This window comes from Canis lupus, chromosome 6 (genome assembly GCF_003254725.2).
Source record: "Canis lupus dingo isolate Sandy chromosome 6, ASM325472v2, whole genome shotgun sequence".
NCBI classification, from domain to species: Eukaryota; Metazoa; Chordata; class Mammalia; order Carnivora; family Canidae; genus Canis; species Canis lupus.
Genome location: NC_064248.1, coordinates 44,016,244 through 44,038,522, shown reverse-complemented (window position 1 = coordinate 44,038,522; position 22,279 = coordinate 44,016,244). Strand labels below are relative to the sequence as shown.

Genomic DNA, 22,279 nt, shown 5'->3' with positions numbered 1-22,279 from the left:
TACTATTATCAATATTTTAAAGATTTTATTTATTTATTCATGAGAGACACACAGAGAGAGAGACAGAGACATAGGCAGAGGGAGAAGCAGGCTCCCTGCATGGAGCCCGATGCAGGACCCCATCCCAGGACCCTGGGATCACGACCTGAGCCAAAGGCAGACATTCAACCATTGAGCCACCCAGATACCACTAATTATCAATATTATTTTGGAGAGGTGCTTATTCCCATTCCTGGATGTCTGCCCAAAAGAGACCTCAAGTGCTTACTGGCATCAATGACAAAAGTCATTTCAAACTAGGCTATGAGCAGTAGAAAGGACCAATATGAGCATTCACTTGATTTGTTTCCTCATCACATCTGGTTGGTTATTCAAACCAGTATTGCCTGATAGAAATATAATGTATCCATATAGGTGATTTTTAATTTAGCAAAGGTAAAAAGAAATAGGTAAAAATGATCTTAATATATTTTTTCTAACCTTATATATCCAAAATAATTGTCATTTTAACATGTATCAGTGTGAAATTATTAATAAGGTATGTTACATTCTTTTCTTGTTGCACTATGTCTTTGAAATCCAGTGTGTAATTTATACTTATATCACATCTCATTTTGGACTTTCTACTGGCTACATTTCAAATACTTAATAAGCACATGGGGTTCCTGGCTATCATATTGAAAAACATAGGTGCGAACCATTAAAAAGAAGAGTGGATGGAAGTGGAAGAAAATGAATCTCTATTGCCAGCTTTATTTCAGTTTCTATGTTGTGTGTGTGTGTTTAATGCTTTGGATACTTTAATCTTTACCTAGGAGTAAGAGGTAGTCTCTAATGTATACCTGAGCAAACAGAGGCTCAGAAAAGTTAGATAATTTCCCCAAGTTGATTCTGCTAATAAATTCAAGAGTGTGGATTCCGTCTTTGGCTTGTTCTCTTCCCACCTAGGTTTGAATTATACTGAATTCTGAGTTGGCTGTCAGGATGCGAGGATTCTGGATTTGCTTTACATTGACCATAGCTACTACAACTAGTTTGATTCTGAGAGGTCCTGTTCAGTAAAAGCCATCTGGGGATGTTTTTATACTTGTCACAAAGGGCACTATGAGACCTTGTACAGTTACACCATAAATAACTCTCACACCTCCATTTTATTAGCCCACTTAGAAGAACTGAGTGCTGAATTATCTGGTGGCACAATAGACCCTGAAAGAGAGGTTTTTATGAGAGGACAAGGTGTAAGGGTCACAGAGGATAATAGAAATGATAATGATGGCAATGAAGATGATAATAATAATTACTGACATGTACTGAGGTCTAACTAGGGCCAAATGCCATCTTAAGCTCTTTTTACATATTAGCTCATTAAGTCCTCACAAAAATGCTGTGAAAGTATTCCTTCCTTCCTTCCTTCCTTCCTTCCTTCCTTCCTTCCTTTCTTCTTTCTTCTTTCTTTCTTTCTTTCTTTCTTTCTTCTTTCTTTCTTTCTTTCTTTCTTTCTTTCTTTCTTTAATATTCTATTTATTTGCTTGAGAAAGAGAGAGACCATGAGCAGGGGGAGAAGCAGAGAAAGAAGGAAAAGTGACTCCCCGCTGAGCACAGAAGGGCTGGATCCCAGGACCCTGAGATCAGGGGTCCAGACTTGAGCCATAGTCAACCGCTTAACCAACAGAGCCACCCAGGTGCCTCACCCTTATTATTCTTATTACACATGCATATCTTCACTACAGGAAGGAGGCACTGATAATCCTTGACAAGAGTAACTACTTGTTCCAATTATCCAGGTTTGAAAATGATGATTCTTTTTCCAGTGCTAATAACTCCATGCCTTAATAGTTTGCAGCTAACAAGGCTCATCTTTCAGTTATTACTCCTATTTGTACTGGTTTCTATCAACTTTCTTACACTTAGCCCTGTTTGCTCTTCCACTCAAGTTCCTTTCCACTTGGCATTTGCACTTTTCCTTCTACTCTTTTGTAGACTACTTTGGGGAGGATAACATACCTTGTTCATTCCTCAGCTTGTAATTCCCAGCTCTAGCTTCTTGTTAAAAATATAGCTGGGTCCACTTAGCTCCTGAATAATATTCACAACTTCTTACACAGGCTCCTGAGGGCTCTATTTTGCCCTCAAGGCTCTTGGGCTTTGTTTTCTAAACTAGAGTAATATGTAGGAGCCTAGCTGGATGTGTAATAAAATAGGCAGCAACTAAAAGAGGATAAAGAGAGGAAGGATTCGAAAACAAGAGGGATGATGACTGTGCAGACCAAGTTTGGGACCAAGTTGATAGGAGCTTGAAGTTAGGTAGGGAAAATTTGGAGCTCAGTAAGTACACATGTGGGCTATTTTTTAGAGAAAGATGAGGATGGAGGACTTTAGAATATTTTGTTGTACACTATGAATGGCATTTCTGTGCCATTTTCTTGTCAGTAGCATTGGATGTCACACTAACATTTTGCAAATGGAACTTTGCTGGGACAAGGCAATAAGAGTCTGAATCTTATACTAGTTTCAGTCGAAAACTTGATCACCACCATTTTTATTGTCTGCAGGCATTAAACTTGGTGTCACCACTGATTCTTCCTTTTCCTTTGTTCTCCACTTCCAATCAATCTAATTTCTGCTGACTCTTCAATTACCTTTCTGCTCAGTTCAATTCAGCTCCTTGTTCTCACACCTACATTATCAAAGCTACCTCCTAGCTTCCTCCCTTATCTCCAATCTATCCTCCTTTCATTATATCCTGCACTGCAGTTATTGTGACATTCCACTCTTTCTGAAGATGCCTCAGTCCCTATCCTAGACTTAAGCAGAAATAGCCACCAGGCCCTAAGTCAGCTCTGGACCCTTTCTGGCTCCGCAATGAATCTCTTGATTTATAAGTGAAATATGAACTGGCTTTTGAGATTTGGGCAGTATCTCTCTAAATAGAGAGAAAAATGAAAGATCATGCTTCTTCTTACCTGATGTCCCAGAAGTGATTCATGCAGCAGGTAGTTGAATTAGAAGACATATAATTACTTCTTCAGTTTTGAGATTTTCTTATTTTGTTACACAGAAAAGCTAGTTACAGAAACAGCTTGTTTTACATTCATTTGTATGGTCCTCTTATATTGACTATCTACTGTGTGCCAGGAATTGTGCTGGATACAAAGATAATAAGGTATGTCCAGAGTTGTGTGCCCACTCTGAGAATTCTAACTCTTGCTTTTTGATTCTTCTTCATAATTCAATTGAGATAACTCTTAATATTGGACTCAACTTGAACATTTGGTTACTCTAGAAAGCAACCTAGCAAACTAATGAAGACTGCTGTGTATGGGTCACTTGCTCTAAAGACCACCAATGACTTTTTCTTCTCCAACTGGTCAAACACTAAAATTTTCTACCCAAATTTCAGTGCCCTCTAAAATCAACATTATATTGTATATTTAAAATTCTTTCCTACCACCTCCCAACCTCCCAAACAGTAGATTCATCTTCATCTTTACAGACAGACTTATACCATTTATCTTGAATAGACTCCATGACATTTCTAGACCTCACTTTCTTCATCTGCCTCATAGGTAATGGTGAGGATTAAATAAGAGGACAAATATAAAGCCCCTCTTACAATTCTTAACCATAAGAGGTGTTCAATGATCATTGATCCTTTCTCCATTCCAAAAACAGAATGTCTTCCTCACATATGCAAATCTGAGACATCTTTGAAAACTAAGACTCTAACTCTTTCATTGTGACTTCCTGACTTTTACACTTCTTTTAAAAATACATTTTTGTATGTATTATCTGAATATTAGAATATTATTAGCTACTACTTCATTCCTATATGACCTACCCAAAATAGCCCTCTATAATATATTTTCTGATTTTCAAACTGACATGTCTTTCTCAATTTTATCTTGCTACTACGTTATTGCTGGTAAGGAAGAAATCAACCTTATTATAAACTAATCTATAAGATCTAACATAATGCTTGGCACATGATAGCTGCTTGATATTGTTTATCTTTTAATTTACTTTGATTCATGATGGTGGCTCTGGTAGGCTAAAAGTCACTTCAGCCTTACAAATAAATGAAGATTATATTTATTGTTGATAAAACACTAAGAGCGTTGTCAATAGAGTAAATATTAGTGTGTTTTATACACACACACACACACACACGTACACACTCCTCAGGTATGAACTTGGGTAAGGAAATTTAGAGAAAAATTTATTTCAAGATTGGAAATGGCTGAGAAAAGAACATCTTAGAGGAGAAAAGAGAAGGAAATCAATTGAAAAGCAGAAATAGGAAGGAAGGGAGAAGAGTCGTTTTAGTTCAATGAGCCCTCAAATATATGCCGATTTCCCATACCATGGAAAGACCAAGTTTCATGAACTTGGAGCCTATACAGTTCTGGGGATTCCCTTTTAAAAAGAGGAATGCAAAACATCAGATACAAAATTAGGTACAAGCCTAAGAAGCACCAGGTATAATTGAGTGGCTCTGAGGTGTAAGCTTCATTAGCTTCTTAATGAATCAGCCTCTGGAGCCAGGTAGGATTTTCAGGACCTCTGTGATTAGGGGAGCCATTTAGGCTGTTCTGCTTCCTTATTCTTCACCCATTTCCACTCAGCACATCTTACATTTTCCAGGGATTTGTACCACTAAGGCACTTCTATGTGTAGGTGTTGTAAAAGTCATGGCCTCCTCATTCACTGCTTCTTCCCTCCACTTTTATTTTATTCTCCATAACTGTCTGAGAACAACACTTGATAGTCAGCCACAACTGCAAACTCAGAAGGATGCTGTGGGTTGGAGAAGTGAGGTAAGATGGGATGAGGAAAAGTTATCTTCAGCCTAAAGCCACTAGAAGAAACACTGCTGTGACTGATGGAGAAAAATGAGGATGAAATGAACACCAGGAAAGGACTGGTACATAATTGTAGTCATGCCATTTGTCTTAGTCCTTCAACTTCCCCAGAAGTCCTAGTAACTATATCAATAACACACATGGCACTCTGCACTCTGAGTTGAACTTCTTGGTTTTTGTTTGGTTTAGTTTTACCCAGTATGGTGACATCCTACCAATCACCTACAACTTAGGATGTGAGATAGTTCTTTAAGCTTGGTGATCTGTTTGATTTCCAGTCACTAACCTATGGGCAAGTCCCTCCCATCTTATTCCATACTGTCAAACCTACTTAATTTATCCTGCTTTTATCCTGTCTTCCTGTCTTTCTGCTTTCTTTATTTTTCTTATACTCATAAATTTTGGTTGTGTACTTACTATGTGCTAGTTCTTCTCATAGAACTCTGGCTGGGGAGACATAAAAATAAACAATTAGAATTTAATATGATGAATTGTATGATAATGCATATGGTACACTGTATGGTGCATATATGTATAAACACTCAGGGGTTGCTGTGATTGAATCATAAGGTGTAAGCACAAGTGAGTAAAAAAGAATATAAGTACAGAGGCCAAATCTTGAAGGACTCTACAAGCTAGGCTAAGGAATTTGAATTATATTCCTGAAGGTAATGTGAAACCCATTAAAGAGCTTTAAGAATGAGGCGTGACACGATTAGATTTGGATTTCAGAAAGGACACTGCAGAAGCTATGCCGAGAATAGATTGTAAGAGGGTAGTATAATATGGAGAGAGTTCATTTAAAATGCTGCTATAGTAATTCAGGAGAAAAATATTTAAAATATTAAAAAACTAAGGCAAATATTGACAATGTGAACAGAGCTGTGGTGATGAGTTGCATCTATTACTTGACTGGTAAACAGATTGAAGAAAAAGAAGGAAAAAAAGATTATTCCCGTGTTTCCTTCTTAAGACATGGAGGAATTTGATATCATTCTCAGAGTCAAGAAATACAGAAAGAGGAGCATTTTTAATACTAACCACTAATTATTGAGCACTGACAGCATGCCAAGGAGATGCTACACACTTAATATGCATTATGTCATTTTTTTTCTCAAGGTGATATCATGAAGTACATATTATTATATTGAATTTAAAGAAAAAGAAATCAAGGTTCAAAAAAGCCAATTTTCTTGTCCAAAATTACATAATAGCTAAGTAATAGAGCTGGAATTTAAACCTAAGGAGGTCTAACTCAGAGCCATGGTTCTTAGAAACACTACACCAGTGTTTCATGAAGTGTGGTCCAGCAGTGATCTGCAACAGATTTATCCAGGGAAATTGTCATATTAGGCTCTTGGGTCGAGCCCCGTCTATTGAGGTGGCATTCCTGGCTGGGGACTGGACACACCAGGTATTTCTTATGCACCTTGAAGTTTACACAACTACTGCAGTATAAACTGTATGTTACAACTTGGTGGAGGGAGAATGGCAGATTTTTTTATATGGTAGAGTATGGAAAAACGCCACCCAGATTGCCATAGAGGTGGAGCACAGCAAATATTTTCAGGATGGAATTTGATGCTGGGATGGTTTAAATCAGGATTCTCAGTGTTGGTAAAGCTACTTTTGCCACAGCGTCTCCAAGGTGGTTTGGATGAAGTATCATATGCAGGAAAGGTGATGGAACGGAATAAATTGTCACTGAGCTGAACCACCCTCCAGCTTCCCCCCTTTTCTTGTTCAGTGGTTTTGGCACATCCTTCCAAATTTGCCCCAAGCATGAAATGTTTTTGTGTGTTTTCCTAAAAATACTTGCAAATACTTTTTGCATTTCATTCCATAAATTGTCTGTTTTTAATAGAAATATATGTTTAATTATGTAGCAAGGACTAGTCCAAGGAATGGACTCTCCAGGAAGTTGCACAGCATTGTTGGTGACTCTGTTTACCCTCAAGAACACCCAGTGCTCTCTCTAGGAGCAGGAGTAACCAATTGGAGGAATGTGTGATTGTTGCTTGTATAGATCTGGTCTCCATTAGTAAATTGCAAACATTTTCTTGTATGTTTCTTGTATGTTCTTCACGATGTTTTTAACATAGTAGGCACGCACTAAACAGCTAATGAATTTGGGAGAGAGGAGTTTGAAAGAAATCAGGAGTGTGAGAAATTAGAATCGACTCACCAGAAACCAGTCATTTTTAAGAAGTGCCACATTAGGAAGTTCTGTTCGTGCCTCTCATGGTTAAGTGATCACTTCAACAGAAGATGCTTTGGTCTTCTTAAACTCTCTTACAGAAAAGCTGGGGGCTTTCAGAAAATGGACTTCAAGTGGGCCTTGGACTTGTTTTCTCCTATGAGAGAGGAAGGAACCATTTTTGAGAATTAAGTTAGAACTTTCCAGATTCAAAATGTTCAAACCAGCTCTCACAGCACATGATAGTATCAGGCTCAGAACATTCCCACCTTCGTGATATTTTAATTCCCCTCAAGTTACTGTAACTCAAAATTCCACTTCAGCTTTGTGTTATTAACATCTAAGTGTCTGTTTCAAGATTATCTATAAAGGCAAAACATTGTACCAAAGATTTTTAAGAATATTCTTTAAGACAAATTTTAAAAGGCAGTGTTGCAACCAATTATAAAAGTGTCACCTTTCTACAGTGTTTTTCTGTAGACGTTCACTTTCAAACTAGCCTGATTTCATTAATATTTATGTCTTCTTCAGCCCATGCAAAATAATGATTTGGACTGGTATATAAGAACCCATTTTTGTGGCTCCTTTGACTTGAGAATGTATTTGGCTCCTTCTTAGAAACTTGGTCATCTTGATCTGTGCAGCCTTCACCAGTTTGAGGATCCTGACCATAATCCTCTGTGGGGATTTAGACATGTGTCTATTATGGCCCATAATCTGTGATACGGCCTCTAGTATTCTTGTTGCAGAAAGGTTAAGCCCTCCCGTCTTTATTCCTGAGTAAAAACGTCCACATGGTATTAGTATCGTCAGGGAGCAGATTGAAACAAGCAACAACTTCAATCAGGTCTTAAGCCTGTGTCTATGCCAGGAAGAAATCTTTGTGATGAGCAAGGGGCTCCATTAGAAAACAGAGCAGTTGGTTTTTCACTCAGGAGTTACAAAAAGAAAACTCTTGATCCCCTATTATTCTTAGAGTGGCCATATTTCCCAAAGTAAAAATTTGGCGCTCATGGTCTGACAAATGTATAGGTACCTTTGTCACCGCACTTTCAAAATATCTAAAGTTAAGACAGTCCCATAATATTCAGGCTACATTGTTAACATGTGTATACTCCACTTTGGGATCCAACATGCCAATTAACAGGGCAGGTTACAAGTGAGATTACACTCTGATTTGTAGAGATCGCTGCCCTTTATTTACAAAGGGATAACGAACAACTGGAAACATGTCGCCTTGTGGACCTACCGGAAGACATGAAGAGTTTATCCTTATAGCTGTAAGTCTAAGTCATCAAGGCCTGTCAGTACTGGTGGTGCTGACACTTATCTTTTGGATTTCTGGAGAAGGTATCTGCCATCTTGAATCATACACACCTCTGGTTCTGATTTCTCTCTGTTCTTTCTATCACCAGTAACAAAGCTATAAGACCTGGAGAGGACACCTCAGCCTGAGCAATGAGCATCAGCTCTCAGACTCAGAGTAGCCTGAGTATCTTCAGAAGAGTCTGAAGATGAGGAGCCTTCCTGTGTTATAGCCAGGCAAGAATCCAGGACTTAGGGAAAGGAGTGAACAAGAAGTTCCAAAAAGGGGCTGGGCGCAGGGTTTCCTAACCACCAAAAACTACACCAACGAAAGAGAAGAAAAGGCAGCCATCACCTCAAGATGATAGCCTACCCCAGCAGTTAAAACGTGTGCTCATGGGTCATGTCTCTGAGAGATGAGCAGTGGACTATGCTACCTGTTTCTTCACCCTTTTAAAGCCTTGCCTTGGCAGAGACCTAGCGATACCTATTTCAAAGTCACCTTGGAAACAGGTTGGGAGAGCTATCCCAGAATACTGTTTCTGCTCCCTTTACCTAAGTGTCTTTTTTTTTTTTTTTTAATGTCACCTAGTGAGCAAATAAGCAAGGATGTGCCAGATGCAGATGGGTGTGAGGCAGCCCTGTCTTACTGTTTTTCACAATTGGTGTGTTAACCCATGCCTGCTTGGCATTAAGTACCATACACTTGAGTAGTGAACATCTTATGATGATTCCAGACATTTCCAACTGTCGTTCCCAGTTGTTTGCCAATAAGGTAAAGCTTGGAAGGGGAAGTTCAAAATGATAAGAACCACAAGTATTGCCTTAATATTGCTTACATGGGATTTTCTTTTTTAACTCTGAAAGGTCCAGCAGATCCCAGTTGAAAGGAGAGTCTTGTCAAAGTATCTCTTGCCAGAAAGAAGGTAATTTTATCAATAGACACAATAAAAACATGTCTCAAATTCAAATATTTATCCTTTTAAGTTCTGAAAGCGCATTAAGTAACTTAATTTCAATTCTCCCAGAGGTAAAATATTAACATTTTTTAAATGAATTAAGCATCACAATCTTCATCTTCTAATTGTTACAAAGAACATTTAGCAGTAATATCTGTTTAATTATTTAGGCATCTCTTAATGGTGTAAATATTATCAGTGCAGTCATAAATATTTTCTGCTTTGTCCATAGACAATCAGTTAAGAATCTGTTGCTTGTAGGACTTAAATTAAGATCTATTTAAAGCTGCCTGCTGGCCACAAAATAATTACTTACACTTGCTAATGCTTGAATCTGTTAGATTTAGCAGCAAGAAGTGTTCTTTGCTTTCACAAGTAGGGGAAAGTTATTTTTCTTATATAAATTTCATTGTTAATGGTATTAGGGAGGATTAGGGTGGGGTTGAAGTAGTTGAAAATTTAATTAATATAATCCTTTTAACAGCAATTGTTTTCATATTGATAATTCTCTGTAACAACAGTATTACAGATCACACCCATGTGAAATATTTACATGAAATATTTTAGTGTATAATCTCTCCTCTAGCTTTCTCTTTCTAGAATAGTAAGGTTTTCAGCTTCTTCAGCTGTCTCTCTCTCTTTTTTTTTTTTTCATTCTCTCTCACCACAAATGTAGGCTTTTTTTTTTCCTTAGGAAACCAGAATGAAACCTTTCTCTTTTTCCTACTAATTTTCTCTCAATATCATCATCTCTTAGGAAGTTACATTAATGGTCATCAAATCATGAATCTTCTAAAAGAGCATGAGGGCTATGAAATAATTATGGTTCAAATTGATTTTTTTTTTGGATCTATAGCCATTGGTGTAGATTCTCATTAGAAATGATTTGTTTACTCATCCATTTCAATAAATTGCTATGCTGGTGAAATTATCACTAAGAGTAGAGTCAGATGAAGGACGAAACTATCATTCTGGTCAAACTCTGATCATCTCCGGTGTAAATTGGGAATCGTTCTTAATCTGCTCAAATGTCACGTTATCTAGGAGAAGCTTTCTCTGACCTCCCTATAAATTTACAGTCAGTATCCGTCCTCCAACACCATGCTCTCCTTTAATTGGTTTTATTTTTCCCCATAGCAGTTATCACCAACTAACATTATAGAACATTATGTATTTGTTTAGTGCATCTCCCCCAACTAAAACGGAAGCTCTACTGAAAGCCAGGACTTGGATTTGTTTACTACTGCATCTTGAAAGCCAAGACAAGTACCTTAAATATAGGAGTATAGTAGGCAATCAATAAATAATTATTGCATGCATGTAACTTTTTCCCCATTTTTCAGGTACCTTAAAGCACCAGATCAGTGCCAAGCAATAAAATTGTCTTCTTGTCCTGGCATGCATTTTGATGGCTGACAATTTGATGTAAATGTAAGCATTTATCCTGAGCTGGCTGTCCTGCTGAGCCCCAGTGGAAGGGTGTCTTTGCAGAACAAAAGCAAAGACTGAGTGCTTTGTGTGGTCATGTCTTCATTAAAGGACTAAAACTTTGGGTTATACTGTGCTGTCTGGCATCCACACGTTTACAATTTTAAGAGTAATATAAAGCAGAGAATCTCAAAGGATGTTCTCCAGGACACTACTTCTATGGCATATAAGTAGGGGTTACTAAAGCGAAAAGGGGCTCCATGGTGAAATAAAGTTTCCCAAAGTAGGTATTGTTACATGAAGCTAAGGAAGATTCATAACTTGAAGACATCTTAGATGTATGATAATGCTCATTAGGGCTCTCTCTCTAGGGCAAGATCTGAGGCTGTGTTTCCCAAAGTAATTTGACCTTAGACTCTTCCTTTCTACTACCAACCCTGTTTCTAAGACTGGGTTGCATCATGGATAACACCATTGACTTGGAACTGACAAGGGGAGGGCAAGAGATGTGGGTCTTGGCTCTGCCTCTTACTCACTTTGTTATATGACATTGGGCAAATTACGTAACACTTGCGTATGACTCAGTTTTCTCCTCTGTAAAGCAGTAGTGGACAGGATTGCCCAGGATAATTTGTGTAAAGTGTCTGACTCATAAGTGCTACATAAATGGTGGTTATTGTCAACACCTTTTATCGAATGTAGGAATTAATGCTTTTTAGATAGATATCCTCAAGTATATTTCCTAAGATGCATTTGCTAGGGTAGACTCAGACCCCAGAATCAGCCCGCTGTGCCTCACTCTCTGTCTCAGCACCCTATCCCTATCTGAGAAGATGTCCACATCTATGCTGAGGTCGGTCAAAGAAATGCTGTATTTCAACATGACTTAATCCAGATCTCTGATAACTCACTTTGGTGTATCCTGCAGAGTTGATTTCCTGTGTTTTGATACCCTTGACCTCAGATGAGGATGCTTTTGTCAGGAGGAAGGTGGTAGCATCCAAGTTAATGATTGTGCAGATGGCTACATGCTGGTAGATTTTGAAGTGACCATATTTTTTCAGTAAATTTCAAACGGAGGTGTGATTTGAGTAAATCTGACCCCTTCCAGTAAATTGTGCATTTACATATATTTAGAATTTATAAACCTTGACAGATTCCACAATATTTATAGCCCTCCAGAAAAAGCCTTTGCCAGTTTGCAGAGCTTTGCATTTGGCTCTCTGGTATGCTTAAGAGAGTTTAAATAATAATAAATTTGGTGATATATTCCACCTGGAACAGAAACTTATTTTCCCCCCTTGGCTCGTTTTGAAGGGGATACTATAAATAGTGCCACAGACGCTGGGATCAGGAATAGGGAATTGAAATTCGAGAAAGAAGTACAGAAACATTTCCATTATCACTGATGCCTTGAATGTATTTTTAAAACAGATCTGTTCCTCAAATAATGTACCTTCTCTCCTTTCTCCTGCCCCATCTCAATTATACTTGAGTCCCCCAAACCTGTTGCCAGCTTTAGGATTCAGTTGCACTAATGGGAAAGAGAGAGTGAAAGTATTAGCTGACTAGGTAGGAGAAATTGCCTCTAGAGAGACCAAAGCAATTCTCCAGTGTTCATCTTACATTTCACGGGAGTCAGCTGGTAACCGAGCGTCGGGGTCTAAAATGTAAATTCATTATTTGAGACCCAGCTCATGCATCCTGCAGGTATGATGAAAAGCTCTCGGTCCATGAAAAAGGAGGGAAAAATCTAATTGTAATTACAAGAGAAAGCCTAAGGACAATGTGAGAGGGTCGATTCTTTCACCCATCCATGTTTATAATTACCCAGTAGAGGATTAGGGAGAAATGCCTGAATAGTTGACTCCAAATGATACCATTTATTTTCTTAAACACAAAATAAACAAAAATCAGGGAGCCAGCTGTTTGCCATGGAATCATCTGATGAAAACTGAAAGCAGTCATTAAGTGTAGCGTAAGTGGCATTATAACTTGTGATTGATACAAGATTTATTTCCAGCTTCTTGTTTGAGTGGACTGTGAAGGAAACAAGCCTTTGTCAGGAGGGAAAAAATAGTCGTGGCTAACATCCCCGGACAACTGACTATGGGCCAGCACAGAGTACCACACTGGGTAGCTGTGGCTCACACTTCTCATTACGTTCCGGACGCTCCTATCCTCAGAACTTGGAGCACGCCTCTGCCCCAAGTCTTTGCTGTGCGATCCCCTTGCCTTGAGCTAATAGGATGGCAGATGTTTGGATCAAGCCCCAGAGCCTGTAGTATACCACATTTTAATGATTTGTGGTGAACAAAGTAAATGCTTTAAGAGCAGGTTTTATGAAGCAGGGACCTAGTTAAGTGTGATGGATTTGAGGCAACGCGAGAAGAAGCTGAATGTTGGATGGGGGTATTGTTTCCCACACAGGACACAGGTATCTACGGTTCATTGCTAATTCTAAAGGTTTCCTTGAAAAATGACTTTTTCAAGAACTGTGCTCTTGAGGAACGTCCTTGAGGCCTGGAGGTATTTCCTTGCTTTTCTATAGCATCTTTCTAAGAGGACGCAGAGGTATTGAGCTGTTAGACAGTTGCTCCGTATCTTTGTGCTTCTGGGACCGCATTATGGGTCTAACACATATGGGATAAATAAACTGTTTCATTTCTTAAAGCCCATGGAAGGAAACAAGACAAGAAAATTACCATATTGCTTCATTTTTTTAAAAAAAAAGCGATTAAAGAGGAGAATCCAGTTAGGGCAAATAAAAATGATTACTGCAAACAGGGTTCGCCCCCCCCCCCCCCACTTTCTTTCTCTCCTAGTCTTTTACTCAGCAACGGCAATCTGGCAAGACTCGTGTCAAACCAGTGTTTTGATGCACCCTCTTTTGTTCTTCTTCCATAGGGCAACCCCTACATGTGCAATAATGAGTGTGATGCAAGTACCCCTGAACTGGCGCATCCGCCTGAGCTGATGTTTGATTTTGAAGGAAGACATCCCTCCACATTTTGGCAGTCTGCTACTTGGAAGGAATATCCCAAGCCTCTCCAGGTTAACATCACTCTGTCTTGGAGCAAAACCATTGAGCTCACAGACAACATAGTTATTACCTTTGAATCGGGGCGTCCAGACCAAATGATCCTGGAGAAATCTCTTGATTATGGACGAACATGGCAGCCCTATCAGTATTATGCCACAGACTGCTTAGATGCTTTTCACATGGATCCCAAATCTGTGAAGGATTTATCACAGCATACAGTCTTAGAAATCATTTGCACCGAAGAGTACTCTACAGGGTACATGACGAATAGCAAAATAATCCACTTTGAAATCAAAGACAGGTTTGCTTTTTTTGCTGGACCATGGCTACGCAATATGGCTTCTCTCTACGGACAGCTGGATACAACCAAGAAACTCAGAGATTTCTTTACAGTCACAGACCTGAGGATAAGGCTTTTGAGACCAGCGGTTGGGGAAATATTTGTAGATGAGCTACACTTGGCACGCTACTTTTACGCGATCTCAGACATAAAGGTGCACGGAAGGTAAGAAAACATCTGTCTGACTTGAATGAAAGTGGTTGTCCAAAGAAAATGCCAGTGTGGTGGTCCCACTGCTGTAGAGTCACATTTGTCACTTCCTACTACAGCATTTTCTCAGGAACACCAGTCTAGAGCTGGGTTCAGAGAAATTTGAGGCCCCTCTGACTCAGCAGTAATTTGTGATTCCAGACTCACTGTCACTGAACCTGAACCTGGCAGGATTTCTTAGAATTTAAACAGAAGAAAAAAAAAAAAGCAGCAACTTATTTGAATCCAAGGAACTCCCTAGATCAGGGGGTGGTTTAAGTCTTTAAGGCAATGAAGCCAGGGAGAACAAAGCCAGCTGCTCTAGAAAGGATACTGAAAAACAAGAAATACGTCTTTCCATTGTTTTTAAATGCCAGACAGGGTTTCTACATGGTACAGCTCTCTGCTTATGTTTCATTGTATTGCACACAAAAAAAAGTTTCTAAACTGCAACTATATCCCTTTAAATTTATTAAATCAGAACCAAAAGCATTTAGGAAGCACGATGCATTTGTTAAAAAGGAGGGAGCCCTGCTTTTCAGAGTTTTGGTGGTTATTGACTTAAAAAGATAGGCTGCCATTTAAATATGGGCCTGAGAGGCAGGCTCCCTTCATTTTGGGGGCTAGTTACACATGGACCAGAGTTTAAACCCCTTAATGGTCAACAGGCTGACATATCTTTGATTTTGATACTACGTCAGAGACATACTTGAGCAAGTTTCCAAGAATTTTGAGGATGTTTTAATGAAAAACTCAAGTAATAAGAACCAGAGACTCTAAGGTAGAGCTGTTCAATCAGATTTCTAACTGTGGTATGGTTGGTATCCACATAACCAACTGATGGGAGTTGAAGCATGAGGTAATTAGTTGGGAAAACTAAAGATGAGTGAGGTATACTGCAAAATGGAAAAAAGAGATAGCAAAGCAACAACCATCCTAAAAATGCCAAGACAGATTTAAGTCAGAATATATGAGGTTAAGAATATAAACAGTCCATAAATCATGTAACTTTCATTAAGCAATCATAAAATTTAAATAAATACACCAGGCTGCATTAAGTTTACTGGCTTCCAGCATCCCTTAGGGCAGCCCAGGCCTCAGAAACTGGAGAAGTGTTGAGACTCCCTGGTCTTTCCAAGAGTTGACTCAGTCTATCTTTTGATGATAGTGTTGTTGTATATATACACTAGAAGGAAGGAGAGGTCACTGATGTTAAGGGCACACAGAGTGGAGTGGTGGGCATGACCTCAGTATGGTAGTAGAGGTTTCAGAATTTTAACTGTGGGAAGTGGTAGGAACAGGTGGCCACCTACTCTCAACTTTGTTCTAGCTTCAAGTTCCTTCTGGAAGAGTCAGGAGTCTTTAGCAATGGAGCCTCTTTAAAAACTTTTAACTAAGGTCTTGGTAACATATGATGAAGATATCTTTAAAGCAAAATAATATTCCTGAGAGCAATATGCACTGGTACAATATTGAGCTTGTGGGTTCCAGGGTGTAGAAGAAAGTTCGTGCATTAGCAGGACGCCACGAGAGGGCAATCTGGAACTGTTGCCTGAAATGTGAATATGCTATTTATAGTAAAATGTTGCCATTTTACTCATAAACATTTTAGCAAGAGATAATCAGCTTCCAGTTCTTATTCTTAGGGACTATAATATATAAAAATAATTGATGTTGATATGATTAACAATAGCATTCTACAACAAAGTAACAAGTGTTCTGTACCTCTACAAGAATAAATGTCAAAATTCATAAACTTAGATTTGAATTTGAATCCTAGTGTGATTTACACTGTTAGATAAAATCATCTCATTCCGTTCTCTTGCAATTTGATCAATATTTAGTCCAAGCCCAAATCCATAAGACTCCAACTTCTGCAAAGACTATCATATTCTACTTGTAAAGAAGACAATCTTGTGAAGCTTTTGGTTGGGAAGTAATCATTGATGGGGCTTATTTCTGTTACTGCACATTCATTTTTGTTTCCCCTTATTATTTAAGAAAGAGAGTTGTAAATACGCTCTAAAGCGACAGGCATTTTCATGCATTGTCTTTTGGGGTCAGACATACTATCCCCTAAAAGTGGCATGTTAGAAATGTAGATTCCCACCAGGTTTACCACTTTTCTTTCATCCCTGATCCTACCAGTATCCTCCAACTGCATTTCAGTGGCTCTGGGGAGTTTGCAGGAACCATCCTCCCTTCTCTGGATCTCACCTCTGCAGTCTTTCCCTGTTCATCAGTCAACTGTAAGCTAGGGCGGAAGCAGCTGGGCAAGAGAGAAAGGTCCAGTAGAGGTGAGCTCCTTCCATAAGGTCCCTCTCTGTCACCTCTAAACCCTGTCCAAATTCCTCAGGGCAAAACTGATGCTGGCGTGTACTGTGCTAGGCACCAGATGGCTGGGGTATTTTTAGTCTTAGGGGAGGGACTAAGGAAACAAGGCCTGATGGCTCCGGCGTGTCTCCAGCTTTTAAGTTATATAAGGGAAATGGAGGTATTAAAGGGAGCTCTTGAGCTGCCACTGGTGCATGGGCCTTTCAGCACAGAAGCTGATACATACATTTTACCCTGGAAAACTTCAGTAGGGTTAACGGTCTAGGTCATCTTCTTCTTAGATAGAAAAACATCTATAGAAGGATTGAATATTAATTGATGATGATGTCCAAAAGAAAGTTCTGAGGGTTTGTTTTCAGAGACACCATCAGTATAAACTTTCCACAATACCACCAGGTCTTTGTTTCCCTCAACCCTCTCTTCACCATCCATGAAACAACTGCACCATTTAACGTGCCATTACATGTCTATATCTGGTCATCATAATAATACTTTTTGAGTTGTTGCTCTACTACCACTGACAACATAAGGTGGGAATTGGCATGAATTATCTGGGGAGAGTGGGCAGGTATCCATAAAATAGTGGACAGGCAATACAGGATTTTTCAGCTGTGAAACAAACACGGGTGGAGAGTCTTTGAATTGCCTCTGAATTCCGGTTCTCAATTTTCCATGCACATGTGCACATGGCCTTTATGTTTTATACTGGCTAGGACTGTTTGGTGTAAAAGTGATGTTTTGATTGTTATTAGACTAATGTAGCATTTGTGTTCCTTTTAGCATGCGACACATCTCATACCTATTTTACTGGTGACAAAACTGTAATTCCATCTTAAAACTGTTATGCCTCTTTGGCTGCATACTTATTTTGCTTCCATTTACTCCCTCTCACTGTGTATTTATTAATGGAGGGAAAAGAGGAAACATGGCTGTTGGCAATCTCAGCGACTCCATAGTACTTACATTGTTCAATAAACCTAATAATCTTCATGGACTAATTCTGACTTATGGATGTCCTACTTCAGTAAATCAGGGTGATTTTCTCTAGTGAATAATAGACGAGTGCAGTGTGCCAGTACCTTAATTAAAGAGTGGCTCTCTTAGTCTTGATCTCATTTTAATTTACAGGGTAATACTACAATAATATCACTAATGGAAGGTACATTAAAGGGCATCAAGTAGCATTAACTGTATTAAATTATGGTACTTGTGTTAATTAACTGCTGAAGCAAGATGGTTCTAATGGCCAAAAAGGTCGTCTAATGCATAAATAAAATCTACCCAGATGAGGGGTGAGAGGAGAAATGAAGAGTAGATATTTGTTCTAAACCCTTTTTTTATAGAGATAGGAAGTTCAGTTATAGGCTGTTAGATATAGATAATGTCCAAAGTGTTTTCTTACATACTTGGAAATTCTGATTTTGAATTTTTTTGGAAATTATAATTTTTGAATGTTTTGTTTCCTTCTAAATGTTCCACAATTAATTGAAAAGTTGAACATTATATTTGTCAGATGCATAGGTTTTATAGACTGTTAACTCAGTATTATTTATTGTTTCTTTGAGCTGAGCAGTTTCAAGGAAGTAATGTGATTGTAATAATTGTTAAATCTGAAAAACAAATGAACATTTGATAATGTGCTCATCTATCTGTTAAGATGTGCTACTAGCAATGTATCAGGGTACTGATTTGAGACATACGGTAATAGAAAATCTTTTTCGACTTCAAAAACCTTAGAACAGAATTGTCAGAACTTTTCTCGGTGGCCTAGAAAAATCTAACCCACATCTCCATTACTTGCCTTACTACACAATATTTCTAAACATAATAATCAATCATTTTTTCTCCATGGTGTATACTCATTTCTTACCCCTTGCAGTGCCTACCCAAGCACCTCACAGGTAGTCAGTTGGCTGTCCCTTACACTACAGAATGGATTTTGCCTTCTGTGCCCTCATTGTTTATCTTCAAGAAAGAAGCCAGGGGGCGCTAGCTCAGAAGTTACACTTCTCCACTCTTGTGTCCTCTGCCTCACTACTGCCCCAGCTCAGAACCACACCCTCCCTGCCTGATACCAGGATCTGCAAAGCTAATGGGGACAGGGACAAAACCACTCTACGTAGGTGTCTAGAGTGAGGAAGGCCCCCTACACTCTCGCCCTTGGGAGGAATCAGATATATTTGTAAATGCTCACTGTTTAAATGTCACTCCCCAGTATTTGCTGTAATTAGGACAAAATGAGGTTGAAATTTGCTTTCTTGAAGCTAGGCATTCAGATTGCTATGGAAAAATATGTGATGTTAGATAAGCAAGAACATTGGGGAAGTTTAAAAGTATCAAAACAGTAGGGTATTTCTTGAAATTTTCTCAAATAATTTGGAAAAAATCATGTAATGTGAAAGTGCTCTATTACCAGTTACGCTTACCAGTTACCCTGCAAGTTCTCTAACCACAGGTTTTTCCTAGCCACAATGTGAATAAATTTACCAAAATATTTACTTTTCACCTACCCTGTGAGAGGCGTCCTGCAAGGCGCTTTTAAAGCACTGGACCTGGCATTCGTTCATTCTGCTCAACTAGTCCTAATTATTGAGGTTGGGCTGTACTACTGCTTAACAGATTCTGCTTTTATAACACCTTCCCTCTTTCTGTCACCAAAAAAAAAAAAAAGAAAGAAAGAAAAAGAAAAAAGAAAAAGAAAACTTATTTTCCACCCTGGGACAGACGCTGGGCTATACAGTGGGTATATAGAGGTGTACAAGGCATAACCAATGCTCTCAAGTAGCCAAAAGCAGATGGGCACAGGCACGTAAACAAAAACCGATGACAATGTGGGGTAAGTGCTTTGACCATGGGAATGGGTGACGTGCGCTGATGACATGGAAGGGTACACTCATTTAATCTGAGAATCCCAGGAAGAACTTTGATGAGTAAGCGACATTTGCATGGTAACTTGAAATCTGTGCTTTAGAATGCCAAGCAGCCAGGGCAGAAGGGATATTCTCGGTGACAAATGATGCTTACGAACAGCATAGCATGTTAAGGAAATCCAAATAGCTGGGAAGCAGTGAAGTGGACAAATCCTGGGAGATGCTCTTCCATCTTCATCTTCTCTTCATGGACCTTCAGCACCTCCAAGAAGCATTGAAGGATTCCTGCATCTGGGCTTCTGAGCCCCCCATGTCCTAGGGAATCTAAAATGATACGGGTTCTCATCTATCAACAAAGGACAGGTGAGAAGCATTGTAAGGTAGTGTGTGAGAGGATATTTCAGTGCAGCTGTGATGGGCAAGGAACTGCAGGAGAGACAAGGAGAGCAGTAACACAGCTCAGTAGTGGAGCAGCTGTAACTCCAAGTCCTGATGCCCAAATGGGAAGTCCAGAAAAGCTCTCTAAATCCCACGGAAGCCATCATCACATAGGGGTTTGAGAGCTGCTTACAAAGTCAATAGGACTTGGTGACCAATCAGATTTTGACAAAGGAAGGGCTGGAGGCAAGACTTTGGTGGGATTCCAAGTGGAGAGTCCAATCAAGGATTTTAAAATACTGCTCTGGGGTTGCAGAGAGAGGTTGGAGTTGGAAACAAAGGTTTGAAGATTATCACCTTACATGTGATGGTTGAAGTTTAGAGAATGGATGACTATGGTAGGGTATTTTCCCTTACAATTATAAAAGACTATGGTCACTTACAGAACATTTACAGACAGTGGTAGACTACATTTAAGATGTAGTTTCTGAAGGAAATTGAAAAATAATATGAGAAATAGGAGGAAATCAGAAAAGGAGAAATGAATTAAGGTCATTCTAATAGAGTCCATCAACATTTAAGTAATAATCCTTTACATTTGTATGGCATTCGGGTTGCAAAGTTCTTGTCAGGTACCTTCTTTCTTTGAATCCTCCCAAGAAACTTCTGAGGCAGGTATTATTTAACCCCATTTTTCAGATGAGGAAACTGAGGACCAGAGACGTTCCATGACTTTTGTTTTAAACACCTCACACATAATAAAGTGAGAAAATCATGTTGCTTATTACAAACCTCATGCTGTCTACTTTATGCTGTTCCAGCCACACTCTCCTGGAGTGAGCTCAATCCATATGGGAGATGTAGAATATTCTCAAAGTAACCATCTCTCAACAGCAACAATGAACCAGTGAGTCTTGTGGCTCTGCCCTTCTTGGAATGTTCTGGGAGTCACCCTCTCTGTCTTGGCTCTATATTTCACTATACCAGATCACTGTGTGTTTATCTGAACTCTAACTTCTTAACTCATTTTTATCAATTTTATAATGTGTGGTTCGGCTAACTCATCATATTGTGTTAGATTTAGGTGCTTCACTGCTAAAATAAAATTCTGACGTTTCTTGTTTTCTGAGGGGAGAAAAAGTAAAGAAATTAACTGAATTTTCTAAGTGTTAATCTTCCCCCTATATTTTCCCATAAACTTTCAACACCTGCAACCACTTCTGCTTAATGGGCATCACCAAACACAAAACAAACCGCAGATATTAATGGTTAACCTTGGAAATGACCAACCACCCTCGCTTATTTTAAGAGAGTTACCTTTCATTTGAGAATAATCTACTTTTCCTATTTACTCCCCTTTATTAGTCCACATTCTCTCTTCTGCGACTATAGTGAATAAGTGTACTACCTCTTTCATATAGTAACATTTCATAGATTTGCAGTCAAGGATCCTATCAAGTCTTTTTTTTTTTTTCAAATTAAATGAATATTTAACCATTTTTCCATCCAAATTTTTAAAATTTAATTTCTTCTTCTTTTAAAAGGAGAATGAAGTTCTGTAAATAAAAGCATTCAAATGAAAAGTTTAGTGACCATAATTAAAAATAAAAAAACACAAAGCATTGCTACTTAACTCCACTGGAAATGCTTAGAATAAAGATTTGTGGTATGAATCCATTCTAAGTGGACAACTGAGTGCCTTTCTGATTTGGAACATATTTCTTAAATCCTTGAGGATTTTTTGAATTACAAGGAGAATATATGCATAAGCAGCTCATTTTCCTCTGAGGTTTGCACCATTATAAGGAGAAAATATATCTAATAATTCCTCCAATTAAATTATAAACTTCATTAGTGTGCAGAAAAACAACCCAGTTTAAAAGCTTGTCTCCTTATCCTGAATTCCCCAGTGCCATAGATTTTTTTAAACTAGTGGGTCATTAAAGGAAAGATGTCTCCTTTTTAAGAAACAAAAGGATAGTTAGGCAAAATACCACATAATTAAAAAGTGAAATAATTTCCTCCCTCACTTAATTTAACATTTGTATAAGAAGCTACATTCTGGCTACATCTATATGCCCAAACAATGGAAAACAGAGATGCCCTCAGCTCTTGTGTCCAATTTCTGAAGCCATGCTTCTAAATCTGATTCAGTGGCAGACATGTTTAGAAGATCTTGCTGTTTCTTTGTCTCTAGGACCAGTGGTATTCCTGACAAATTAGGAGGTCATGGTCATTGGTTTAAATTTATGTAAGAGTTTCTGTGGGTATATGGAATCAGTGGTTCAGTAGAGACACCATTTCCATTCATTCTAAGAGCAAATGTATTCATGTCATATGCTTTTTCAAAGTAATGGGTTTATCGTAGTAATTTGTG

At 38.6% G+C, this 22,279-nt stretch overlaps 1 protein-coding gene across 1 annotated transcript in view; it reads left to right on the top strand.

Annotated features, from left to right (window-relative positions):
• NTNG1 (netrin G1) overlaps positions 1-22,279 on the top strand; it is a 308,746-nt gene that overhangs the window by 153,319 nt on the left and 133,148 nt on the right. The window contains exon 3 of the mRNA XM_049111819.1: positions 13,656-14,296. Coding sequence (XP_048967776.1) covers positions 13,656-14,296 — 641 coding nt within the window. The remainder of the gene's footprint in view (positions 1-13,655; positions 14,297-22,279) is intronic.